The 22,507-nt window shown below is 35.3% G+C and overlaps 1 protein-coding gene across 1 annotated transcript; it reads left to right on the forward strand.

Annotated features, from left to right (window-relative positions):
* Positions 1-375: 375 nt before the first annotated feature.
* Positions 376-22,250, forward strand: LOC130050988 (sodium-dependent multivitamin transporter-like). Its single transcript, XM_056152044.1, has 16 exons — positions 376-717; positions 2,619-2,687; positions 3,826-3,877; positions 3,993-4,060; positions 4,978-5,058; positions 6,062-6,135; positions 7,173-7,310; positions 8,165-8,300; positions 9,046-9,134; positions 9,828-9,940; positions 11,182-11,252; positions 14,122-14,208; positions 18,337-18,563; positions 19,748-19,848; positions 20,582-20,700; positions 21,549-22,250. Exons 1-16 carry the CDS (start codon positions 376-378, stop codon positions 21,669-21,671), a joined length of 1,890 nt encoding a protein of 629 aa, XP_056008019.1. The 3' UTR covers positions 21,672-22,250.
* Positions 22,251-22,507: the final 257 nt, after the last annotated feature.

Consider the following 22,507-nt stretch of genomic DNA (forward strand, 5'->3'; position numbering starts at 1 on the left):
CAGTTGAGAGATATAAACATAAAAAAATATATTAATATTTATTCCATACATCTAAATAAATGTGTAATAAATTATATACAATGTTACGCGCAAAATCCTCCTATTTAGGTGTAAGATTACAAATTTGAGTATTCCTCGATCGTAACAGTCAAACATTGAGTCATGCTTACTGTATTTGACATACATGGCTACCGATAGAATCATGCGTCTGTAAGTATACCCTTATTCAAATATACAAGTCCCCTCCCCATACTACATTCTCACCAAACAAAATCTTAATAATCATTTATTTGCATCAATTTAAAAAAAAACTATTTTGTTTTATTTCCTGTCTAGCATCATTGTTTGGAACTTACTCTGAAATCTGAAGACGCAATGTTGTCACAGGTGCAGTTATCAGTTGTGGATTACGTTATTTGTGGGGTAACGCTATGCATGTCCCTTGCAATTGGACTTTATTACGCATGTACTAGTGGACGCCGGACCACTACCACAGAATATCACCTTGGAAACCGGAATCTCAACTTTCTTCCAGTCATGTTTTCTTTGTTGGTGACGTCACAATCATCCATTTTGATTCTGGGTCTCCCCGCCGAGTCCTATCTTTATGGTTACATTTCATCGCTTACTGGAATCGCTTTCGGTTTGTCTTATTGGATATCAGCCCGTGTAATGATTCCTGTAATCCATCCATTAAAACTGACCAGCGTTAATGAGGTAATTAATTAAGTATATAATATTATTTGTTTCTTGAAAACGTGTAAGTTACAAGCGATACTGATATCACCGCAAAGTGATGTGTAATATTTTTGTCATTTATATTATATGTTTTTACTTATTATTAGGCGTAGTCATGTATAATTTAATATCAGAATACTCAAGACTTTTAAGAACTTTTGCATAATTGAATATTCTTATCGTTATTGATCTGTAAACATGGCAATTAATGTTTAATTACGATAGTATCAGCCAGCATCAAGCTATGACATATTTTGTTTTGTACCATATGAAAAAAAGGTCTTTTAAATTTTCGTATCTATTCAGGGTAGCCTATTCGATATATGAGTTAACCTATCAATACACGTATGTTTGAACCTCGTAAAATTTGAATTTTTCAATTTAACAACAAAATGTACATTTGCAAGAGTGTATTCAAAATCTATTACATCAGTTCAATATTATATGAATGTAATACTTTCCTTGTATTATGAATTTCTTGGGTTCTCATACCTCCTTAAATCTCATACACCAAGGCATCTTTATGTTGAGAATCAAACGCCTTGCAATAAGCACATCTTCAAGTTGTTTACAAAGGCCCTATCCTTAAAAATGGGAGAGGGATTAAAGAAAAAACATGTACATGTACTCACTTTATAATATTTCCTCAAAACTCAATAAGTTCAACAACAACGTATAATTATTTCGAAAAAAATCTAAATCCTTGCCACATGCACATCTTCAATACCTACACAAACACTTTGTAAACTAAGAAGGTCCTTACTTGTTAAGACGGACAAATCTTGACATGTAAAACAAGAGTTATATGTGGAAAATACTTCCTCAAAATTAACCAAGTGAAACATGTAATTATTTCAAACCACCAACAGTGATTTTTTTTGGGTAAAATGCCACCGATATTCGGCTGTTTCCCCTCACTAAAATTAGCTATTTTTTCCCCAATTATATATATATGTTTTTCCCAATTTCAAATCTAGGGAAATTAGGCCATTTAAAAAAAAGGTTACCGTATATTTCTGACAGAGTAAATACGTTTTTTTTCTTCAGTTTTATTCTCCAAACCACTGCACATGCAAAAGGTTTTGTAAAGAATATGTAAAACAATAGAGACATTCATATAAGCAGATATGCAGCGAAGTATATAGCTTCCAGATGCACATTAAGCCATATTGTTTACAATTTAGTTTGACCGCCATTATATGTATGGTCAGGCTAATAACAGGAAATGGCTAACAGGGTTTTACTAAAATCCGAAAAATACAAAACAGGAGAGACATTCTGGAAACTTGATTATTAATATAATATTTACAAGATTATGGGTACAAATGCTGGTGAATTAATAATTTATTATTTTCTTTATGAAATTAGACAATAAGTATTTCTTAGAAAAAGTAAATAATATATATACAAGGTGTGACTTCCAATACATATTTAATGTTAAATAATGATTTATTTTATGATTTTAAATCAGATTTGAAATAAACCTTAAACAAAAAAATTGTTATTTGATTATTTTATACATCTTTACCATTTTAATTTACTATGAATGATTTTTCCCAATTTGAGGAAAATGTCGCTAAATCTTACCAATTCAAAAGGAGGGGTGGTAGTTTGAAAAACAAAATAAATCACTGACCAAAGAAAATTATAAAATGGTTGCGAACGAAAATCCCTGCAATACATTTTGGCACGATAAAGAACCCTCACAGCTACGGCCTTGACCTACATATGTGCCTCTTTATCAACAACTTGTGACATCCCTAGATGACTGATCCCCCCCCCCCCCCCCCCGAATTTAATGTTAAACAAGAAAACAACAAAACAAATACACTGTTTGCAGAACTTTTGATTGATAGTAGTAACTTGATTTGTCTATGCAGTATTTTGAACTACGATACAAGGATAATCGAGTACGGATCCTGACTACAATTCTCACCATGACATTTTGGGTAAGTCTGATTCAGTCATTTTCACCAACTTTTATCACCTTTATTCTTGTAAAATTGTTACATCGCATAAGCATCACCAATCTGATCAAATAACTTTAGTTAGCAGATGTGTCACGTGACGTCACAAACGTAGCTTCGGATAACAGCATCACGTTCGTCTGCATTCATGTTTCTTCGAGCCATAGAACTCTTACAAAGAACAATACACATGTATGGTGATTTCCCTTAACATAAAAGGACTACAATTTGTCAATCAGTATAGAATTATCTGAGATACGTAGGGTACAAACGGCTCTCATGTTGAGCTTCACTATATATAAATGGATTGAGTCTGTTCTCTATAACAAGGCAAACATTTTGGTACATGGGCTTCTTGCTCTAATAACAAATTATTTTCATGATTACCAGTGGCGGATCCAGGATGTGAAAAATGAGATCCAATAGGCTGGTGGCTTTGAACAGGGTTTTGAGGCTTTTTTGGGAGGGTTACGTTTATGAGTTACATTAGCTATGTATATAATTTGCTGTTTTTCTACTATTTTTGTGGTCACAAATGGAGGCGCCACCCCTCCTAAATCCGCCACTGACTACTGGATTTAGTGATCCTGCTGGGGGTTTTTCAGCTGTTAAATTTATAATCGTTTGCAGCGTGAAAATGACCACCTACAACGACTACCAATAAGCCTTAACGTTTGAATTTAAATCACGCCGCGGTTGACAATGAAGAAATGAAAAATCAAATCTACTGAATGTCGTGCTTTCCTTCTTCCATTAATGTTAAGGCCACCATCTGACGTATTATCGAATTTATCGTTTTATTGCGTCACCAATAACACGATATTTAGGACTAGCAGTATACAGTAAACACAAGTAAAACGAACACGCGTATAATGAATTCACGCTTACAGCGAAGTTATTTTCACTCCCTGTAGCCTTTGCATATTATGAATTTGTTAGATATAACGAATTACTTTTATAATGAATCAAACTTGTTTGTCCACATCATTTAGCTATAAGCGTATTTTACTGTATATCCTCTGATGATCGACCTGTAAATTAGGTCGACGGTATGGCATACTCTATTATTTAATGAAAGGTTTCATACACATATTCTGAAATATTTCATATCTATTTTTAGGTTATATATATAGGTATTGTGACATACGGAGTGTCCACAGCCATAGAAAAACGTGAGTGAAATTCATTATGAACAAATGGTAGAAAATTTTCAGTCTCTATAATGAACATGTTATGACTTGGAAAAGATGTTGTAACAGCTTTATCAATAAGATATCCTATGATTAGTTTTAGGAGCTCCGGTTTGGCTGTCTATATTGATTGTGTCCACAGCAAGTATGATTTACACAGCTATTGTAAGTGTTCGTATATCTTACTGTTTGTATCACAACAACTACAACAACTACTACAACTATTACTACTACTACGACTACTACTACTAAATTACTACTACTATTATTATTATTACTACTACTACACTACATTACTACTACTATCACTACTACTCTTACTACATTACTACTAATACTACTACTACTATTACTACCACTACTACTATTATTAATGCTAATACATTACTACTACTATCACTACTACTATTACTACTACTACATTACTACTACTACTACTACTACTACATTACTACTAATACTACTACACTACATTACTACTAATACTACTACTACTACATTACTAGTACTACTATTACTATCACTACTACTAGTACATTACTTCTACTACTACTACTACTAAATTACTATTACTACCACTACTACATGTATTCCTACTATTATTAATGCTAATACACTACTACTACTATTACTATTATCATCACTACCACTGTTACTACTACTACTACTACATTACTTCTACTACTACTACATATACTACTACTATTACTACTACTATTATTAATGCTAATACATTACTACTACTACTACTACTACTACTACTACTATTACTACTACTATTACTACTACTATTATTAATGCTAATACATTACTATTACTACCACTACTACTACTAGTAAATTACTACTACTACTACTACTACTACTACATATACTACTACTATTACTACTACTATTATTAATGCTAATACATTACTACCACTGTTACTACTACTACTAATAGTACATTACTTCTACTACTACTACATGTACTACTACTATTATTAATGCTAATACATTACTACTGCTGTTACTATTACTATCACACTACTTCTACTACTACATATACTACTACTACTACTGTTTCCACTTTTTCCTGATCAGGGAGGCATTAAAGCTGTCGTCTGGACCGACGTCCTTCAGTATCTGATAATGTTGATATCAGTTCTAGCTATCATCATTCAGGTAGGAATATATAGAGCGCAATTTACTCTGTTTACCCATTGGTGTCTGTTTTGGTCCGTCGGTCGTAAACATTTGAGCGTTTTCAGTTTCTTCTCTTGAACGGTTGAACCGATTCTCACAAAGTTTGGTATATATACATGTCGCATCTATGGGTAAAGGGGAACAATAATTGCGAATTTTGAGGACCGTCTCCCTGAGGGGTGTGGCCAAAACGATAAAAATTAATGCAACCTTCATAAATCGTCTTAACTTCTAGATCTGGGCATCAAGGTTAATCGATCCTCGTGTGATGTCATAGGTTTTTGCAAAAATCTTTATCAAATTAAACTTTGCACATGATAGAAATATATCTTTCAGAGGAATTTTATTCACTGCATAAAATAAAAAATCTGGTAAACTATTGATTTTGAAAAAAATTATATTTTTCATAGATAATCAATTCTTTGTAATTAAAAAAATGTTGTCAAGGGCAATAACTCCTATGCTGGTATTTCTTCTACTGTATGTCTATTATACATGATTTCCCTAATATCCACAATTAATTTATACATGTTTATGAATTATTTTTTTAAACTGTTGGCATTTAAAATTTGTCATTTCAACAAGTTTTTATCTATCTTAATTATTCTGTCTAACGAAAATGTGTGATTTTCTGATGTTAAGATATACAATGTACTTCCGGTTTTTTTTTTTTATGTCTGACATCTTTAGAAATGTGGCAACATACACATTTTCTTTGGTTATTGATTAAATTTATATATTTTTATATTGAATGGAAATTAATACAGATTTTGCACTTTTAACCATTAATATTGATAAGTCACATGAGGATCGACCCACCTTAAGCAATCAAACGGTTTGCGAGGTTATAATAAGCAATGATTTTTCTATCAAAATTGTGAAATTCATAACCTCAAGGTGTAGGGTTCATTAGAGTGGATCTTACAGGTGAGTACATGAATAATGCTAATTAAAAATTCTAATTAGCATTAATCCTCCACAGGGTTCATTAAAGGTTGGAGGTGGATCAGAAGTACTCCGCAGAAGCTCAAATGCAGGCAGACTTAACATTTGGAAGTACGTACACACTTTGATAAATGTATACATGCAGAATGTAATAGGTACCAAATTGTGATCACAATTACACACATGATTGATTTAGCAGACATTCCTGCATTTTCCTAACATACCATGTAAGATATCCAGCTGACGTATTCATCATATAAACGAAAATACTAGTCTCTGTCTTGAGATTCGAGGACATTAATGCTGGTACATAACGGTAGCAAAGCGATTTCCACCACGTTAGTGATAAAACTAATGATTGGGACCGTCTAAACTCGAATGTCTGAAAACAAAGGTTATGTATTCTCATTCTTATGTACTTCTTTGTCTTCTACTTAATGGTTACATCCTATTTTGTTGGGTTTTAGACTATATGTGTGGAAAATTTTTACGTTTAACGTTATGTATTTTTAATTGATTGCCTCAAACTTCAAAGCCATTCGGCTAGCCTCGGATGTGTGACGGTAAGTGATAAATTATGTAGTTACGCCTAACATTTGCTCTGCGGTCGTCTATTTACTCTCCCGGAAAAACTTCCACTTTCAGAAAGTAGTGATCAAAATATGTTTTTGTCTAAATGAATTTACCGTTTTCCTTAGAAAACTGCCCTCTATTTCGAGAAAAAATCCCCATAATTCTCAAAGAGAAATAGTTACAAACATTGACAGAGTTACATGTTAAAATGGATTGTATTTCGCGGGAGCTGTCAGTAGTTCCAGATGATCATTGAAGTTAAACATGTTGTTATACGTCACTGAATAAGTACTATGGCGGAAAATATTATACCACCAAGGTTAAATGATATCAACCGAGGTGATCCGAGTGACATCGGAGCATTATATATGTACCATACTGTCGTAGCTCTGCTTATATTATGTAGAAGGTAAGGGCCTGTTTGATATCTAAGTATTTATAATAAACATGAATTAAAACTCAAAATAAGTCAAAGAATCCAGAAATTTCGAGTACACAGAAGTCACGTGGCTGACATACAAGCACGTGACTACGGAACATGACGACATTGAACTAAGTTTCTACATTTTACTCAGTTTCAGTTTGGATCCTACTATTCGATACACAATACCTAGTGCGCTGTTCGGAAGCACGTTCAAGACGCTCGCAATGTCGTTTTCCCAGGCTAGTGTACAGAGGACGGGCTGCATGTCATCGGTGGGGGAAGCTTACAAGTATGGAAATATGTAATGATATATTTATGCGTAATGTACAAGAAATCTTGATAGTTTTGCAATTATACCCAGAAATGTTTTGAGATTGAAAATAACAGAAGTATTTTGAACATAAAAACAATATAATCTGTCATGATATATTTATGCGTAATGTACAAGAAATCTTGATAGTTTTAACAAAATACCCAGAGATATTTTGAGATTGAAAAGAACAGAAGTATTTTTAACATGAAAACAATGAAAAATGTAACGAATCCCAGATTGCCTTGCATCAACAACAATTTATGTCCAATTGCTTTCTTAGCAAGAGCATTATAATTAATGATTAGCAATTACAATGTATATGCTGCTGATGAAGAGATACAATAATCTAAGGGGCGAGATCGAAAGATAGATGTCGGATATAAAACTAAATTCAAATAGTTAGGGGAAAGGGGGGGATACAATTTCCCGTGAGTTTCTATCATCGGACGTCGATTATACTTTAAAAGAAAAGAAAAAAGACAAGCGACTGGGAAAAACCACATAATAATATGACATTTTAGTGACCATTTACTAGTCTTAATGTACACTTTCATTTGTGAATACACAGTAGAAGGTATACAGAGTGTTATTTATACTCGTATGTTTACTTGTTAATCGATTCATCATATTTAGTTTTAAAGGGTCTTGTTGAAAACTATGTGAATTTAGTTTTTTGTCAGACATTGCACTTTTGATCTCGCCCCTTGAAAATATCTTTGATGACGTTATGTAAGGCTTCATCAGCTGGGATATTGATTATAAATGGTAGTACGCATGCACAGAAAGAAAATAAATGAAAATATTTTTAATGAAGTCATTATTTTCATCAGAATGTTCTACATTGTTGGTCCGCTGTCAACTATGACCATACTTATGGCTGGAAGCATGGGTCTAGTTGCCTATGCCTACTTTGACACAATCAAATGCGACCCATTGGCAGCCAGATTCATCCGCAATCCAAATCAGGTAAATAGTGCATGGTGCATATGTGTGTGTTAAATTAAAGCTATGGAATGGAATGCAATGTCGATATTTAGTGGGGGAAAATAGTTTGAATTTACATGTACAAATATCCTTGCCAATAACTACAAAGGTGTTGCTCTCTAGGGATAAGGAAATATTTTAGAAACCTGTATTGTCGGTGAAGGGCTGCAAAATTTAGACCTATGCTCGTCGTTTACGGCCTTTGAGCAATGAGGTATCTTTATTGTGCCACACCTGCTGTGACACTGGACCTCGGTTTTTGCGGTCTCATCCGAAGGACCGCCCCATTTAGTCGCCTCTTAGACAATCAATGGGTACTGAGGACCTATTCTAACCTAGATCCCCGCGGGAAGATTCTCACAAGGCACTTCAGGTCCCCTGTAGAGAAGCAAGTCTAGTCACTCAACTAATGCCCAAAATAAAGTGATAAAGACCTCAATCATGGGCAAAAACGTAACGCTCTAAGTCAAAGGTTTATATAACGGGTGGGTGTGTCCTTGGTCTATTCCAATTTCCGAAAGAGGGCTACAATTTTGTATCTGTATTGCATCATCCAAGTTACTAGTAATAATAATCATACTAATACCATGATGCCATTTTGAAATATTACCAAAAACGGCGGAAAACCGTAATCAATCAATTCATTGATTTGTAAGTTCTAACGAATTTGATGCAGTTATAAAACCGAAACCTGAATTTCATAATGAAAGATTATATTTCATCGCAGATTATTCCTACTTTGGTTTCTGAGATATTTCAAGATACCCCTGGTATGATTGGTCTGTTCATCGCTGGTCTGTTCTGCGCATGCTTGAGGTAATCTTTCTTGCAAAGACCAAGAACATTATCAAATTTAGGAATCCTCGTAACATGTTTCTTTATAACTGGTATGAGATCTTGGTAACAATTTCTGCACTATTAAAAACGTTTATTTTGTTTATAATCATACAATGACCCCCCACCCCCACCCCGTTATAACGCCAACATTTGTACCTCGGTAATTATATCTACTACATCATGCTTTGAATGCCTGGATAATCCCGGCGTCCAGTGGTCGTATATGACTTGTAATGGTAGGGGTATTTGATGATTTCCAGTTTTTGTTTTATGTCCAACACGCTTAGACTTCAGTGTGTCCGACATACTCAGATTTCAAAAACAATACTGCATATTTGAACTCAGTTGATTATAATTTACGTAACTTATTATCTGCTCCAAACTTTGATACCTTGAGGACTAATGGCGGATAATTGCTTAAGCCTGCTCACTGAAATTTTCCTGCCGTTGATTGGCGATAATTAGCGGGGGTGATTATAACGTAAATTGACCAAATCGTACCTGTGGATAGGATGGCGGTATGAGGGGGATGGCGTTATAACGGTGGGCAATATAGCGGGGGATCACTGTATTTTGTTTTTCTTTCATTTACAGAAAGATGAATTATCCGCTTATTATTTAACGCATAACGATATCAAACAAATCTCAAGTTGAAATGTATCAAAATTTCAGTACGGTTTCCAGTGGTTATGCAGCGTTGTCTTCAATGACCTTACAAGACCTGGTCAAAAAGAAGTGGACGACAATATCAGATAAAAAAGCTATACTTGCTTCTAAATTAACAGGTACGCAAAACCGGGAAAATGTAACATTGTAAAATATTTCCATTTATTCATATCCTTTCCTATTTTACGGCAGATGCAAATACTTTACCCTTCATCCAAGATGTAACACAGATTCGTAAAACGTTTATTGTGGATGGGAAATATATTTTTAAACTGGTTAGCTGTTTCTGATAAATAGTATACTATTTAAGAACTAGATCTGTCCTACTTTGACTGATACCCCCCCCCCCCCCCCCACACACACACACAACTGAAATGGGACAGAGATCAAGTCGTGGCGAGTCTGTGTATGAGGTTTGTTGAGTTCAAATCAAAATTGGAAATACTCAAGACCTTGAAACAAGGTTGCTTGACCTATGACCTACAGATCCCAAAATCCGTAAGTAGGATCCTCATTTCAGGTGGAAAGAAAACCGTGCATGACCCGGAAAAAGTATATCAAAAGATTGTACAGTACGATTGACCTCTGAATATTAAAGCAATGGAGAACATTCCCCCCTCCCCCATGGCTAATCTGTATCTCAAGTATGGCGACTCCATGTAACAAGGGAAATCACATAAGGTACGGAAACCAATATGTTTCTGAGAGAACACACAACCTTATCGGAGTATATAGGATCCGGGTTAGAAAGGTCTACAGTATCTCTTGCTTGTCGTAAGAGGCGACTAAATGGGGCGGTCCTTCGGATGAGACCGTAAAACCCGAGGTCCCGTGTCACAGCAGGTGTGTCACAATAACGATCCCTCCCTGATCAAAGGCCGTAAATGCTGAACATTGGCCTATAGTAAATTTTGCAGCCGTTCACCGGCAGTGGCGACGTCTCCATATGAGTGAAAAATTCTCGAACGGAACGTCATGATACAACCAACCCACAACTTTGTTGCGGGGGTTATAATGATAAAACAAAATGCTACCTACACAAGGTGGCGTCCCAATCTCAATTTAGGTACAATATTCTGGGGGTAAAATCTGGACCGTGTTAATTGCCATCTAATGTGTATCAAGGTAATGAGACAAGAGTTTGTTTCGTTTTAGAATCAGTCAATCATTATGATAGTTTGCCTCTTTAAAGTCTTGGTTTTTAAAATTCGTCGGAATTTTCGACGTAGAATAGGGTCAAAATATTTGCAGTTGCAAGATTTATAAATGATTTCTACTCTAAACACTCTAATACCTCAATTCGGAAAATCATTTCGTCAATTAAATTTATTTAGGCTCCAAAATACGTTGTTTTTTTCAGTGGTTGTGATTTCAATGATAACAACAGGTATGGCGTTATTGCTTGCCAATGTCAAGGGGACGCTGCTGAAGGTAGGTGGTCAGCCATAAATGTGTAATGAACTCTTTGTAATGATACTGCTTTCTACACGTGATACTGTATACCACGCTTATGCACATAACACTAACACAAGCTCACCACAGACGTACGTAATCTACTTGAGGTCAATGTCATATGGAGGTCATGAAGGTACCTGACACATCGTCTCATGGTGATACACTCATATGATAAATATGGTATGCCTATGTCAAAGAACAAAGACGTTATGGCCCGGACACGAATCTGCACAGACAGATGGACGGACAGACAGACAGACAAAGTGATTCCTATATAGTAATACCCTCTTGAAATTCGTTCGGGGGGGTATAATTATACGGAATTGACAGATCCAACATAGACCTCTAGAAATGCCAGAGGTTTCATCGGGTGTCCAGGAGTAATCACCCCCTATTGACCGGTAACACTTACAATGAAATGTCTATCTTGATCACATGAACGAAGTAATATGTCGTCAACATAAGTATGTAAAGAACGGTCCAACAATTTATGAAAGGTGACGATAACGAACAATGATCGATCTCATAACTCCTATAAGTAATACAAAATAGGGAATTGGGCAAATACGGACCCCTGGTTATACCAGAGGTGGGATCAGGTGTCTAGGGGGAATAAGCATCCCCTGTCGACCGGTCACACCCACCGTGAGTCCTAGATCTTGATCAGGTAAACGGAGTTATCCGTAGTCAGAATCAGTGTGCCAAGAATGGCCTAACAATCGGTATGAAACATGTCAGACAGCATTTGACCCAATGACAGGTTGTATTAGCAAACTAGATCGTTATAACTATAGAATTTGCGAAATGCTGACTTTAAACGAGGCTGTTGGAACCCCTGTATCATCAACTTGTTTGTCAGTAGCTTGCTCCGATTTAAAAACTGATCATAAGCAGAACAGGCTCTTTCGTATCGAATCAGTTGAGAGATATAAACATCATATGCAGGTGATAAGGGATATTGCTACAAACATGTTTTTTAAAGGAATTCAACTATTGACAAACTGAAACCATCCATTTGTCAATAGCTCGTTTGTTTGCCATTAACGTTTATGTTCAGTAAAACATCCGCGGTGTCTTATGTCTTTTAAGATTTCACCAAGATATCGGGGTATATCGAATTGGCATAGGAATAAAAATTAATGTCGTTAATACTTGTTCAATGATTTCAAATGTCGAGTTGAAGGCAGCATTAAGATATTTTCTTCTCATGTAGACATTTTTGAATAATACAAAAAAAGGGGGGGGGGCACAATCCGTGCCCATGAAAATTTCAACAAGTCCGATGACATTAGTACAGGGGAGGCGCAGTTTGTAGTGTTCTTCTCGGATCGTTCCGTGTGGACTCTGCCGAATATCCACAAGTAGCAGTATATATACCCAGACAATGGATACTTTCCGTTACCAACAACAGTTGGTTAGATTTCCGAGTGAAGGACGACACACTCATTCTGTTTTGCAATGACCATTATATAAAGTTCATTATAGTTTCACGTTCGCAATTTTCTATGTGATACCACTAAACATTAGGTGTTATAAATACTCTAATTCCAAAATTACAAATGCAAGCCTTATTCTACACTACTTCGCAATGTCCATTATACAATGTTCATTATAGTTTATGTTTCGCAATGTCCGTATTACACATGTAGCAATAAACAGTAAAAGACGTTGATCAGCTAACACAAGTGACACTCCGCACCGATATAAATATCAATATTACATTACCTATGTACCTAAGATTAAATTAGCTATATAATTAAGATTTTAATCAATAACAAGATAATTAGCTATATAATGAAGAAGTTAATCAATAACAAGATAATTAGCTATATAATTAAGAAGTTAATCAATAACAAGATGTGCGAGTACCAAATAGGTTCTCAAAGTCATAAAAGGAGTATGATGCTTTGTATAACATACGTCCTTCTTACCTATACAAGTATATTGTGTTACAATCAGACGAATTTTTGGAAGACTTATCACGAGATACGTCTCCAAGTTACAATTGTCTTTAGAAAAAGCTGCTGTCCAGGATGTTAAAAAACCTCATTTTGACCTTATTGTGAGAGATGGGAGTAGAAAATGTTTAAATGTCGTACGTATTGATGCTGTCGAGTTTGGAAAAGTTCTGCTATTTCAAATTTACTAAGTTCTTTGGTTTTTTGAGAATCCTCTCTTGATTGACACCATTTCTCACATACTCTGTAGCACAATTTCTGTGACGTTTCTCCTTCTCTTTCCGAAAATTAATATCTTCTTGAGTAAAGATACAGCATTACATGGCTTGTTTAAACATGTACCCGGTACTTGATCTTGGAATGCATCTTTCTGTGTATGGATTCCTGTGAAGATTCGGAATCCAGTAGAGGTGTGGTAAATCACATTCATGCTTCGAATTGACAGGAATATTAAATGGGCTGTCTATACATGTATACTCCGGGGCATGTTGTAACTGCTCTACCACGAAATCGTCAGTTACTCAATTACAGAAAAGTAAAAATAGTTTCCATGTCCATGAACCGATCTTCAATCCAAATGCCCGGGGGTTTTCCGTTTGCACAGAATTTTCTCAATCTATTTCTGTGATATTTTACAATATTCTTGATCGTCTTGATATGTGTGAAAGATCCTTGAAGGAACTTACAGAAATAGAAACACAAAACAGTTTCTTAATTAACAATTTTAGATCAGGTCTTTGTTCTATAGGTACCTACAGTGTAGTTTGTTTTTCAATCACTAATTATGAAATTCAATTTAGAATGCAGTTTGTGACACAAATATTGAGATGATTTGCTGATTTAGTTGGCATTTAATGATTTTATTTTCCTTTAAACTTGATTTTCAGCTTGCTCAAGTGGTGATGACTATTCCGACAGCTCCATTCTCCGGCCTAGTTCTGTACAGCGTGTTCTGCACATCAGCAACCACAGCGGTATAGTATGAAACAAATATTCAATATTGCATGTATACTAGGAATTTCAACAGCCTCGTTTAAAATCAACGTTTCGCAAATTCTATGGTCGTTAAAGTTATCTTTTTTGCAAACACAACCTGTTAAATGCTGTCTGGCGTGCTTCCTACCAATTGTTAGGCTGTTCCTTTGAATCTGCTTACCTGATCAAGATACATATTTCATGGCAGGTGTGACCGGTCAACATTTGATGCTTACTCCTCCTAGACACATGATTCCATCTTTCGTGTTTACAGGGGTCTGTGTTGCCCTTATTGTAATTATGAAATTCCATTGTAGAATATATATTGTCTTATCTTGCAGCAAATGTTTGACTTGTCTAGATGGGCAAGCGATTTATCGCGATAAAAACCGTTTCACAAAACATCGTAAATTAAAGGGGCATGTACACGATTTGAGCTGGAAATTTTTTAATTTTATTTTTCCATTGTTTATGTTTAGAATACTTAACTAAGGTATTTATAATGGTCAGCACAAATTCGAATGTTACACTGTAGTTGTCGAGGTACATGAGAGATGCAGAGCTCACAATTCTTTGAAATGTAAACAAGGTTTGTGTCATGTATTGTTTACATAAGTTAAACATACTAGTAAACGTTTCGTTTAGAACAAATTTTATTTTTTCAATTTGCAAGTTAATTTTGAACAAAATTAAATAATTTCTATTGTTTGTCACATCTTAATTTGTTTTAAACATGCTATTTTCTATAAAGTAATCTATATGTTAACAAACATATGGCAAGAGCCTTGTTTACATAACAAAGAATTGTGAGTGCTGTATCTCACTTGTAACTCAACAACTGACATTCAAATTTTGGTTGACCATTACAAATACTTTTGTTACAATAAAAATGAAAAAAAAATAAAGTTTGAAAAATTTCAGCTCAAATCGTGTGCATGTCCCTTTAAGTACTACGTACCAAGTTACAAAGTACTTGTGTACTACGTATGTACGAATTTACGACCTTTTCACGAACGTAAATTTACATGTATATCTGCTATTTACGTACAACGTAATTTAACCGGAAGTTACGTTTAAGTCAAAATGTAAATACTACTTAGAAATGACATATGTACGTGACTGTGAAGAAAGGGAACTACTCCACAAAGGAGGTGGAAGAAAGTAGAAAGGAATAAATATTCTTTGCACCCCCCCCCCGATAAAAATGTTATTTTATCAAACCTTTACAATGAGGGTTTGAATATTTTCAGAGTATCTCAAATCACTGTGCCACAGTTTAATTCATTATGGATCTTCTGTGTCCAGACGGTAACAAAATATCTCTTTATCGTCATAGGGTTCTGCCGATTGCTAGTCTATACTTGATTATGGATGTTGCCCATCACAGGCTCTTTAAACCAGCACGGACCATGGACGATATTCCTTCCAAATCATGCCGCCAGTTCCTTAAGCTCCAATTTACAAACAAAGGAATAGATGCCGTCAACATAAGCAAAATTCTTCGCCATAAAAGGGTTCAGTCGTGTATTCCAACTTATTTCAAGTTCAAGTCTACACCCTGTATTTCCTACAGCTATACCTCTACTATTGCATCCAAACTTTTTAATTATAAACAAACTTTGCAGTGCCTAGATATAGACCATCGTATACGTAATCCACCAACGCGTTCTTGTTCTTCATCTTCTTTCAACTATAATACAGCTGGACATGTCATTACTGGTGATGTTGATATAGTTAAAAATGAGGACCTGAAATCACTTATTCTAAAAGGTCCTAAATACAGAGAATCTCGGTCTTTAAATTGGCGACAGAACTTCATCTCTATTATGAATTCTGTCGAAGATTATGCCAGACGATGGGCTAAATGTGAAAAAGAAGAACTTGATTCATTGTCAAAATGGGTTAAAAGCATAAGAGGAATATTAAAATCCCGCATTCGACATATGAAAACAAAAGTACGTACCATCTATTCTTCTGTGTTTAGTAAACCAGAAGTGATAAAAGAATTAGACAGGTTACATGAGGAATATTTTTTGGTTCCAATTGACAAAGCTAGTAACAACATTGTCTTTGTTTGTAAGGCTCATTATTACAACTGTATTTTCAACGAACTTGGCATTAATTCCACTTTTGGTAATCGTACTTGTACTCCAACTGCCCTTTCAAAAGATGAAATTTTTCAAAACCATGCTTCAGTTTTAGGCACATGTAATATCCTAGTCAATGGGTCGAATGAATATGAGTTACCGTACCTATACTGGATTCCTAAACTACATAAAACCCCTTACAAACAAAGATACATTGCTGGATCCAGTAAGTGCTCTACCAAGCCCCAATCTTTGCTCCTCACGAAAATATTAACAGCTGTGAAGGAGAAACTTCAAACTTACTGTGCGACTACATATGCCAGAAGTGGTGTTAATCAAATGTGGATTCTAAAAAATTCTAAAGAACTTTTAATAAACTTGAAATCGCAGAATTTTCCCCAAATCAATAACATTAAAACCTATGACTTTTTCAACACTTTACATGACCATTCCTCACGATAAATTATAGACTAGACTTTTTGATATCATAGGCAGTTGCTTCTTCAACAAAAATGGAAAACGGAAACATTCATATCTAGTGATCAGTCATTCAAAAACTTACTTTGTTAAACACCACTCTGATTCCACGCACAGGTACTCTGAAGTTGAAATAAAAAATATGCTAGAGTTCCTCATTGACAATATCTTTGTGGTCTTTGGTGATCAGGTCTTCCAACAGTCTTGGAATTCCCATGGGCACGAATTGTGCTCCTTTGTTAGCTGACCTGTTTCTATATTCATATGAAGCAGAATTTATTCAAAAACTTCTACGTGAGAAGAAAAAATCTCTCGCTGTGGCCTTCAATTCGACATTTAGATATATCGATGACGTTTTGTCTATTAACAATAATAACTTTCATTCATATGTCGATTTGATATAACCCTGTGAGCACGAAATAAAGGATACCACAGAGTCGTCCATTTCTGCTTCATACTTAGATATTTTATTGAAAGTAGACATTAACAGCAAACTGAAAACTGTATGACAAACGGGATGATTTCAGCTTCTCCATCGTCAACTTCCCATATTTATGTAGCAATATTCCATTATCACCGGTATATGGTGTTTATATATCTCAACTGATTCGATATGCAAGAGCTTGTTCTGCGTATAGTCAGTTTTTAAATCGAGGTAAGCTACTGTCAAACAAGTTGATGATACAGGGGGTTCAACAATCTCGATTGAAGTCAGCATTTCGCAAATTCTATGGTCGTTATAACGATCTAGTTCGTCAATACAACCTATCATTGGGTCAAATGCTGTCTGACGTGTTTCATACCGATTGTTAAGCCGTTCTTGGCACACTGATTTTGACTGCGGATAACTCCGTTTACTTGATCGGGATATAGGGCTCACGGCGGGTGTGACCGGTCAACAGGGGATGCTTACTCCTCCTAGGCACTTGATCCCACCTCTGGTGTATCCAGGGGTCCGTGTTTGCCCAACTATATATTTTGTATTGCTTGTGGGAGTCATGAGATTGATCACTGTTCGTTATCTTCACCTTGCATGTAGCAATATTCCATTATCATCTGCATATGGTGTTTATATTGCTCAACTGATTCGATACGCAAGAGCTTGTTCTGCTTACATGTATGATCAGTTTTTAAATTGGACAGGCTACTGACAAACAATTTGATATTACAGGGGTTTCAATGGTCTCGTTTAAAGTCTGCATTTCGCAAATTCTATGGTCGTTATAATGATCTAGTTTGCCAATGCAACCTGTCTTTGGGTCAAATGCTGTCTGACGTGTTTCATACCGATTGTTAGGCCTTTCTTGGCGCACTGATTGTTACTACGGATAACTCCGTTTACCTGGTCAAGATATAGGACCGGTCGACAGGTATTGCGCACTCCTCCTAGGCACCTGATCCCACCTCTGTTATATTCAGGGGTCCGTGTTTGCCCAACTCACTATTTGTATTCCTTACATGAGATTAATCACTGTTTGTTATCTTCAGCTTTCATTGTTATACATTGTATCGTACACATGTAGAGTAAATGTTCATGGTTTACTTTCAATATCCATCTATTAGGGGGCTCTTGCTGGTGGAATCGTCTCCTTAGCGTTTTACCTTTGGATGTCAATTGGTAATATTATGGTTAGTAATATGGGAGTGGAGGAAAGGCTAAATCCAGCTCCTGTAGACAACTGTTTTGGCAATTTCTCGCCGGAGATCGGTTCAGCAGCCTTCAACCTATCAAGATATAATGACTTCCACAATAACACACCAAGGAGCTTCAACACCGAAGCAGCAACATTGTAAGTTGTGATCCTCAGGGACTAATTGATCCGCAGTATTCGTCAAAGTGACATTAGGGCCTTATGTACCAGTGAACATGAAGAGGATAGGTGAGGTGAGGTGATGGGTCAAAGTTCGTGAACGTAATATGTTGAACTACATGTGCAAATTTTAAAAATTAAATCCTCTTCAGATTTCAATACGATGCTACGGCTAGGGCTCACGGCGGATGTGACCGGTCGGCAGAAGATGCTTACTCCTCGTAGGCACCTGATTCCACCTCTGGCATATCCAGGAGTCCGTGTTTGTCCAACTCTCTATTTTGTATTGCTTATTGGTGTTATGAGATTGAACACTGTTCGTTATCTTCGCCTTTCACAATTAGTTTGGCTTTTAGGAACGCGATATTACATTAACCTTAGGATTCAACATTCGTTTTGAATAATTTATTTATGTGTAAACTCTTGACATTTTACTCATAAACTGAATAAAAGTGCGAAGAAAAGATTGTTTGATTCTTTTAATTCGATTTTGTTCACTGTATTAACAATTTTAAATTTTTTAATAGATTTCCCGCTGAGTCTTTGTTTTCCGACGAGTAGGAATACATTGCATTTTCGGATTTATTGATGTGTAAATTCTCGTTCAGCTTTTAATCTTTCTGCATTTAAAACAACATTTATTGTAATAAATAACATTGAAGTTATTCTAAAATCAATTGTTTCTCGGATAGAGAGTTTTTCACTCTTATTGAGACTGAGCGCTAAGAATAGGTCTAAATTTGTGGCACTTCACCTACAGCTGGTGACGTCTCAATGTGCGTAAAAATTCCAACGGAACGTAAAACAAACAATTATAATCCATGCGAAATCAATATGTTTGAAGAAAAAACCCCGGTATAAATGCATTTGAAATGGCGCATAAAAAATTATCGGGGTGTTTGTTTTACCGCAAAAATACCTTTATAAGTACTCCAGAACATTAATTTTCGTGGAAGCTCAATTTTCGTGGATTTCGTTGGCATCCTTACGAAACCACAACAAAAATATTACAAATTCGATTTTATACGTTCAATGAATATCAACCATGTCCACAAAATTACATTCAAAGGAAACTGTAAAATCTTATAGGAATCCACTAAAATTGAGACCCACGAATTGAGTTGATTATTCCACAGTAAAACGTATTTTTTCCTTGAATACAGAGAAGGCTTCAATAAGATCTACAGCTTGTCTTTTCAATGGTTTGACGGCATCGCCATTTCTCTAGTAATTATTGTGGGTTTGATCGTCAGCAAAATCGTAGGTAAGTCTGACAAACAGATTTAGCTATACAACTTCAGCATTGCCAGTGGGAGTGTATTTTTAAAGTATAAATAACCCGATATACAAGGTAAACTTTACGTAACAGATCTAGAGAAAAGTTATTCATGAACAACATAGAAATAATAAAGATTACTTCCCAACATACAAATATAATTCAAACAGGATTTCCCGTTTCTTATTTTTCCGTTATTTTGTTTTATGGTCTAGAACATATGATAATTCCATTTATCGTGCCTAAATCTAGAGGGAGGTTGATAGGGGTGGTGAAAGGTTTCTTCTTTAAAGCTCACCTCCAGGCTTCCTGGATGCTACATGTACATCTAACCAAAATTATGATCACGTGATAAAAAAAAATACCGAACTAATTATAGAAGATGTACATTAAGTTGAAACACAGGGTGGACAGATATAGATTGGTCACTGTTCGTTATCTTCACCTTGCATATAGAAATGACCAGTTTTAAACATTTTTTCAGCACAATGGATTAGATCATTTGAAATGATATTACAAGATAACTTGTCATAAATTCCTTATAGATATGTTTGAAAACTATCCAATGAAAATCCGTTGCAGATTTGTTTCGGATGTACTGTCAGTTTGTTAGAGACTAATAATGTTCAATTCATCATGGATTTTTGTATACATGTTATGTATAATTATTATCATTAACACACTCATTTGATATCTAAGGAAACATGATTTTATTTTCTAGGTGCTCCAGATGAAGACGATGTCGATGTTAGATACGTCTTGAGTTTTACAGAGCAATTTTTCCCGTATCTACCTGAGAAAGTGAAATATTTACTATCATGTCGGTCAACAATACCAAAGGTATTACAGAATCTTTACATTTATTTTAGCGTCTTTGCCTTTGGTATAGTTACAAATTGTAATGATAGCCACTTCCTCATGAATGTGAAAGATTTGCGTTTGAATCTTGTTTAAAATAGCACCGTCTACAGTGACGTCTATTTTAGCGGCTGGGAATTCTGACAGAAATTAACGTAAAACTTCCTCATATGGAGTTTGTTTCTCAACTTATCATTATTATGTGCGTATGGTGTTTATGTCTCAACTAATTCGATACGTAAGAGCATGTTCTGGGTATGATCAATTTTAAAAAACCATACAGGCTACTGACAAACAAATTCATGTTATAGTGGTTTTAACAGTATCGTTTAAAGTCAGCATTTTGCTAAATCTATTATCATAATAATGATCTAATTTGCAATTTCAAGCTATCACTGATTTGATAGCTGACTCACATGTTTCATACCAATTGCTAAATTGTTCATTACTCACTGATTGTGACTACGGATAATTATTTCGTTTACCATATGAAGATAATTTAAGGGCTCACACCGGATGTGACCGGTCAACGGGGGATGCTTACTCCTCCTAGACACCTGACCCCACCTCTGGTGTGCCCAGGGGTCCGTGTTTGGCCTCTTGTTTTGTATCTGTTACGGGACTTATGAGATTGTTTGTTATCTTCGCTTGTTCACCTGATAAACTGTCCTAGGTTTGACGCGGCGCCGAGACCGAGGATGGAACCCGAATCTCCCGGTTGCAAAGCGAACGCCCTAATCACCATACAATTGGTGTATTACTGTTAGTATGTGTTACTGTGGTCGATTTAACTCCCGTAATGTTAATTATTGTTGAACTTTTACATTTAGAGAAGGAAACAATTACAAGCGGAAGAATGTGGTAATAACCAAGAAGTCCAGATAGATGTTATTCACAACGACTCGTCTAGCGAAAGACCACTTAACAACACAGGAGACAGTACCAAAATTTGAAGATGTATGGTCAGCGGTATACATGTATTTTTCAAACTACTGTTTGTACTTTATTTGAAGCCTTTATTAACAAAATATATAAGAAATAACGTGGCACTGTGTACTTCCAGTCCTAATTAATCATTCATGTTCGTGTTTAAACTGATATTTATTGTTTCTGTGTGATGAAAATATATTGCGTTTTGCTTCTTAAAATCTATGAAAGTTCTAACTCTCTTTACTCCAATCACGTACTTCCGTTTACAAGATGCGCACGCATCCATCACTGTATTTTAGTTGTTTTACTTTACAAGAATATTTTACAGCATGATTCGTATTCTCTCTTAGGAAATCATGTTTACTTTTGCAAATATGATAAGTCTAAATTTATCATACATATCCTTTGCATGAAAATCATTATGAAATTTATCAGAGAAAAAATGCGAACAACATAGCTTTTGAAGAAAAATTACTAGTGTATATGGAATCACGAATATTGAACACGATGTCGTCTTTGATGTGTATATATGTATAAAACCTATGTTGGACTGCACATGTTTTTGTCATTTATCTTCAAGCTGATTAAATCGTCCCTTTAAAAGGCTACAGTTGCGTTTGTTTTTCCACTATATATTGTTCCACAAAGTAAACTTAATATGTTAAGACATGCGTACTGATTGAATATACTATAGTTGATAAATGATGAATTAGCTAATCAGTTAATCTTTCTAGATTAGATTTTTAATTCTTGATACATGTGTTGTAAATCTAAACTGAAGAAAAGGGAGATAACCACGAGTTGCTTAATGAGTATAAGACCAGACGCACCGCGCACACAAGGAATATCACATCATGGA

Source organism: Ostrea edulis, chromosome 10 (genome assembly GCF_947568905.1).
Source record: "Ostrea edulis chromosome 10, xbOstEdul1.1, whole genome shotgun sequence".
In the NCBI taxonomy this organism is placed as follows: Eukaryota; Metazoa; Mollusca; class Bivalvia; order Ostreida; family Ostreidae; genus Ostrea; species Ostrea edulis.

Coding starts and splice junctions, on each gene's coding strand:
- LOC130050988 (XM_056152044.1), top strand. CDS start 376: ATGTTGTCACAGGTGCAGTTATCAGTTGTGGATTACGTTATTTGTGGG. Junction 718..2,618: donor AACTGACCAGCGTTAATGAG/GTAATTAATTAA, acceptor TTGTCTATGCAG/TATTTTGAACTACGATACAA. Junction 18,564..19,747: donor AACACCGAAGCAGCAACATT/GTAAGTTGTGAT, acceptor CCTTGAATACAG/AGAAGGCTTCAATAAGATCT.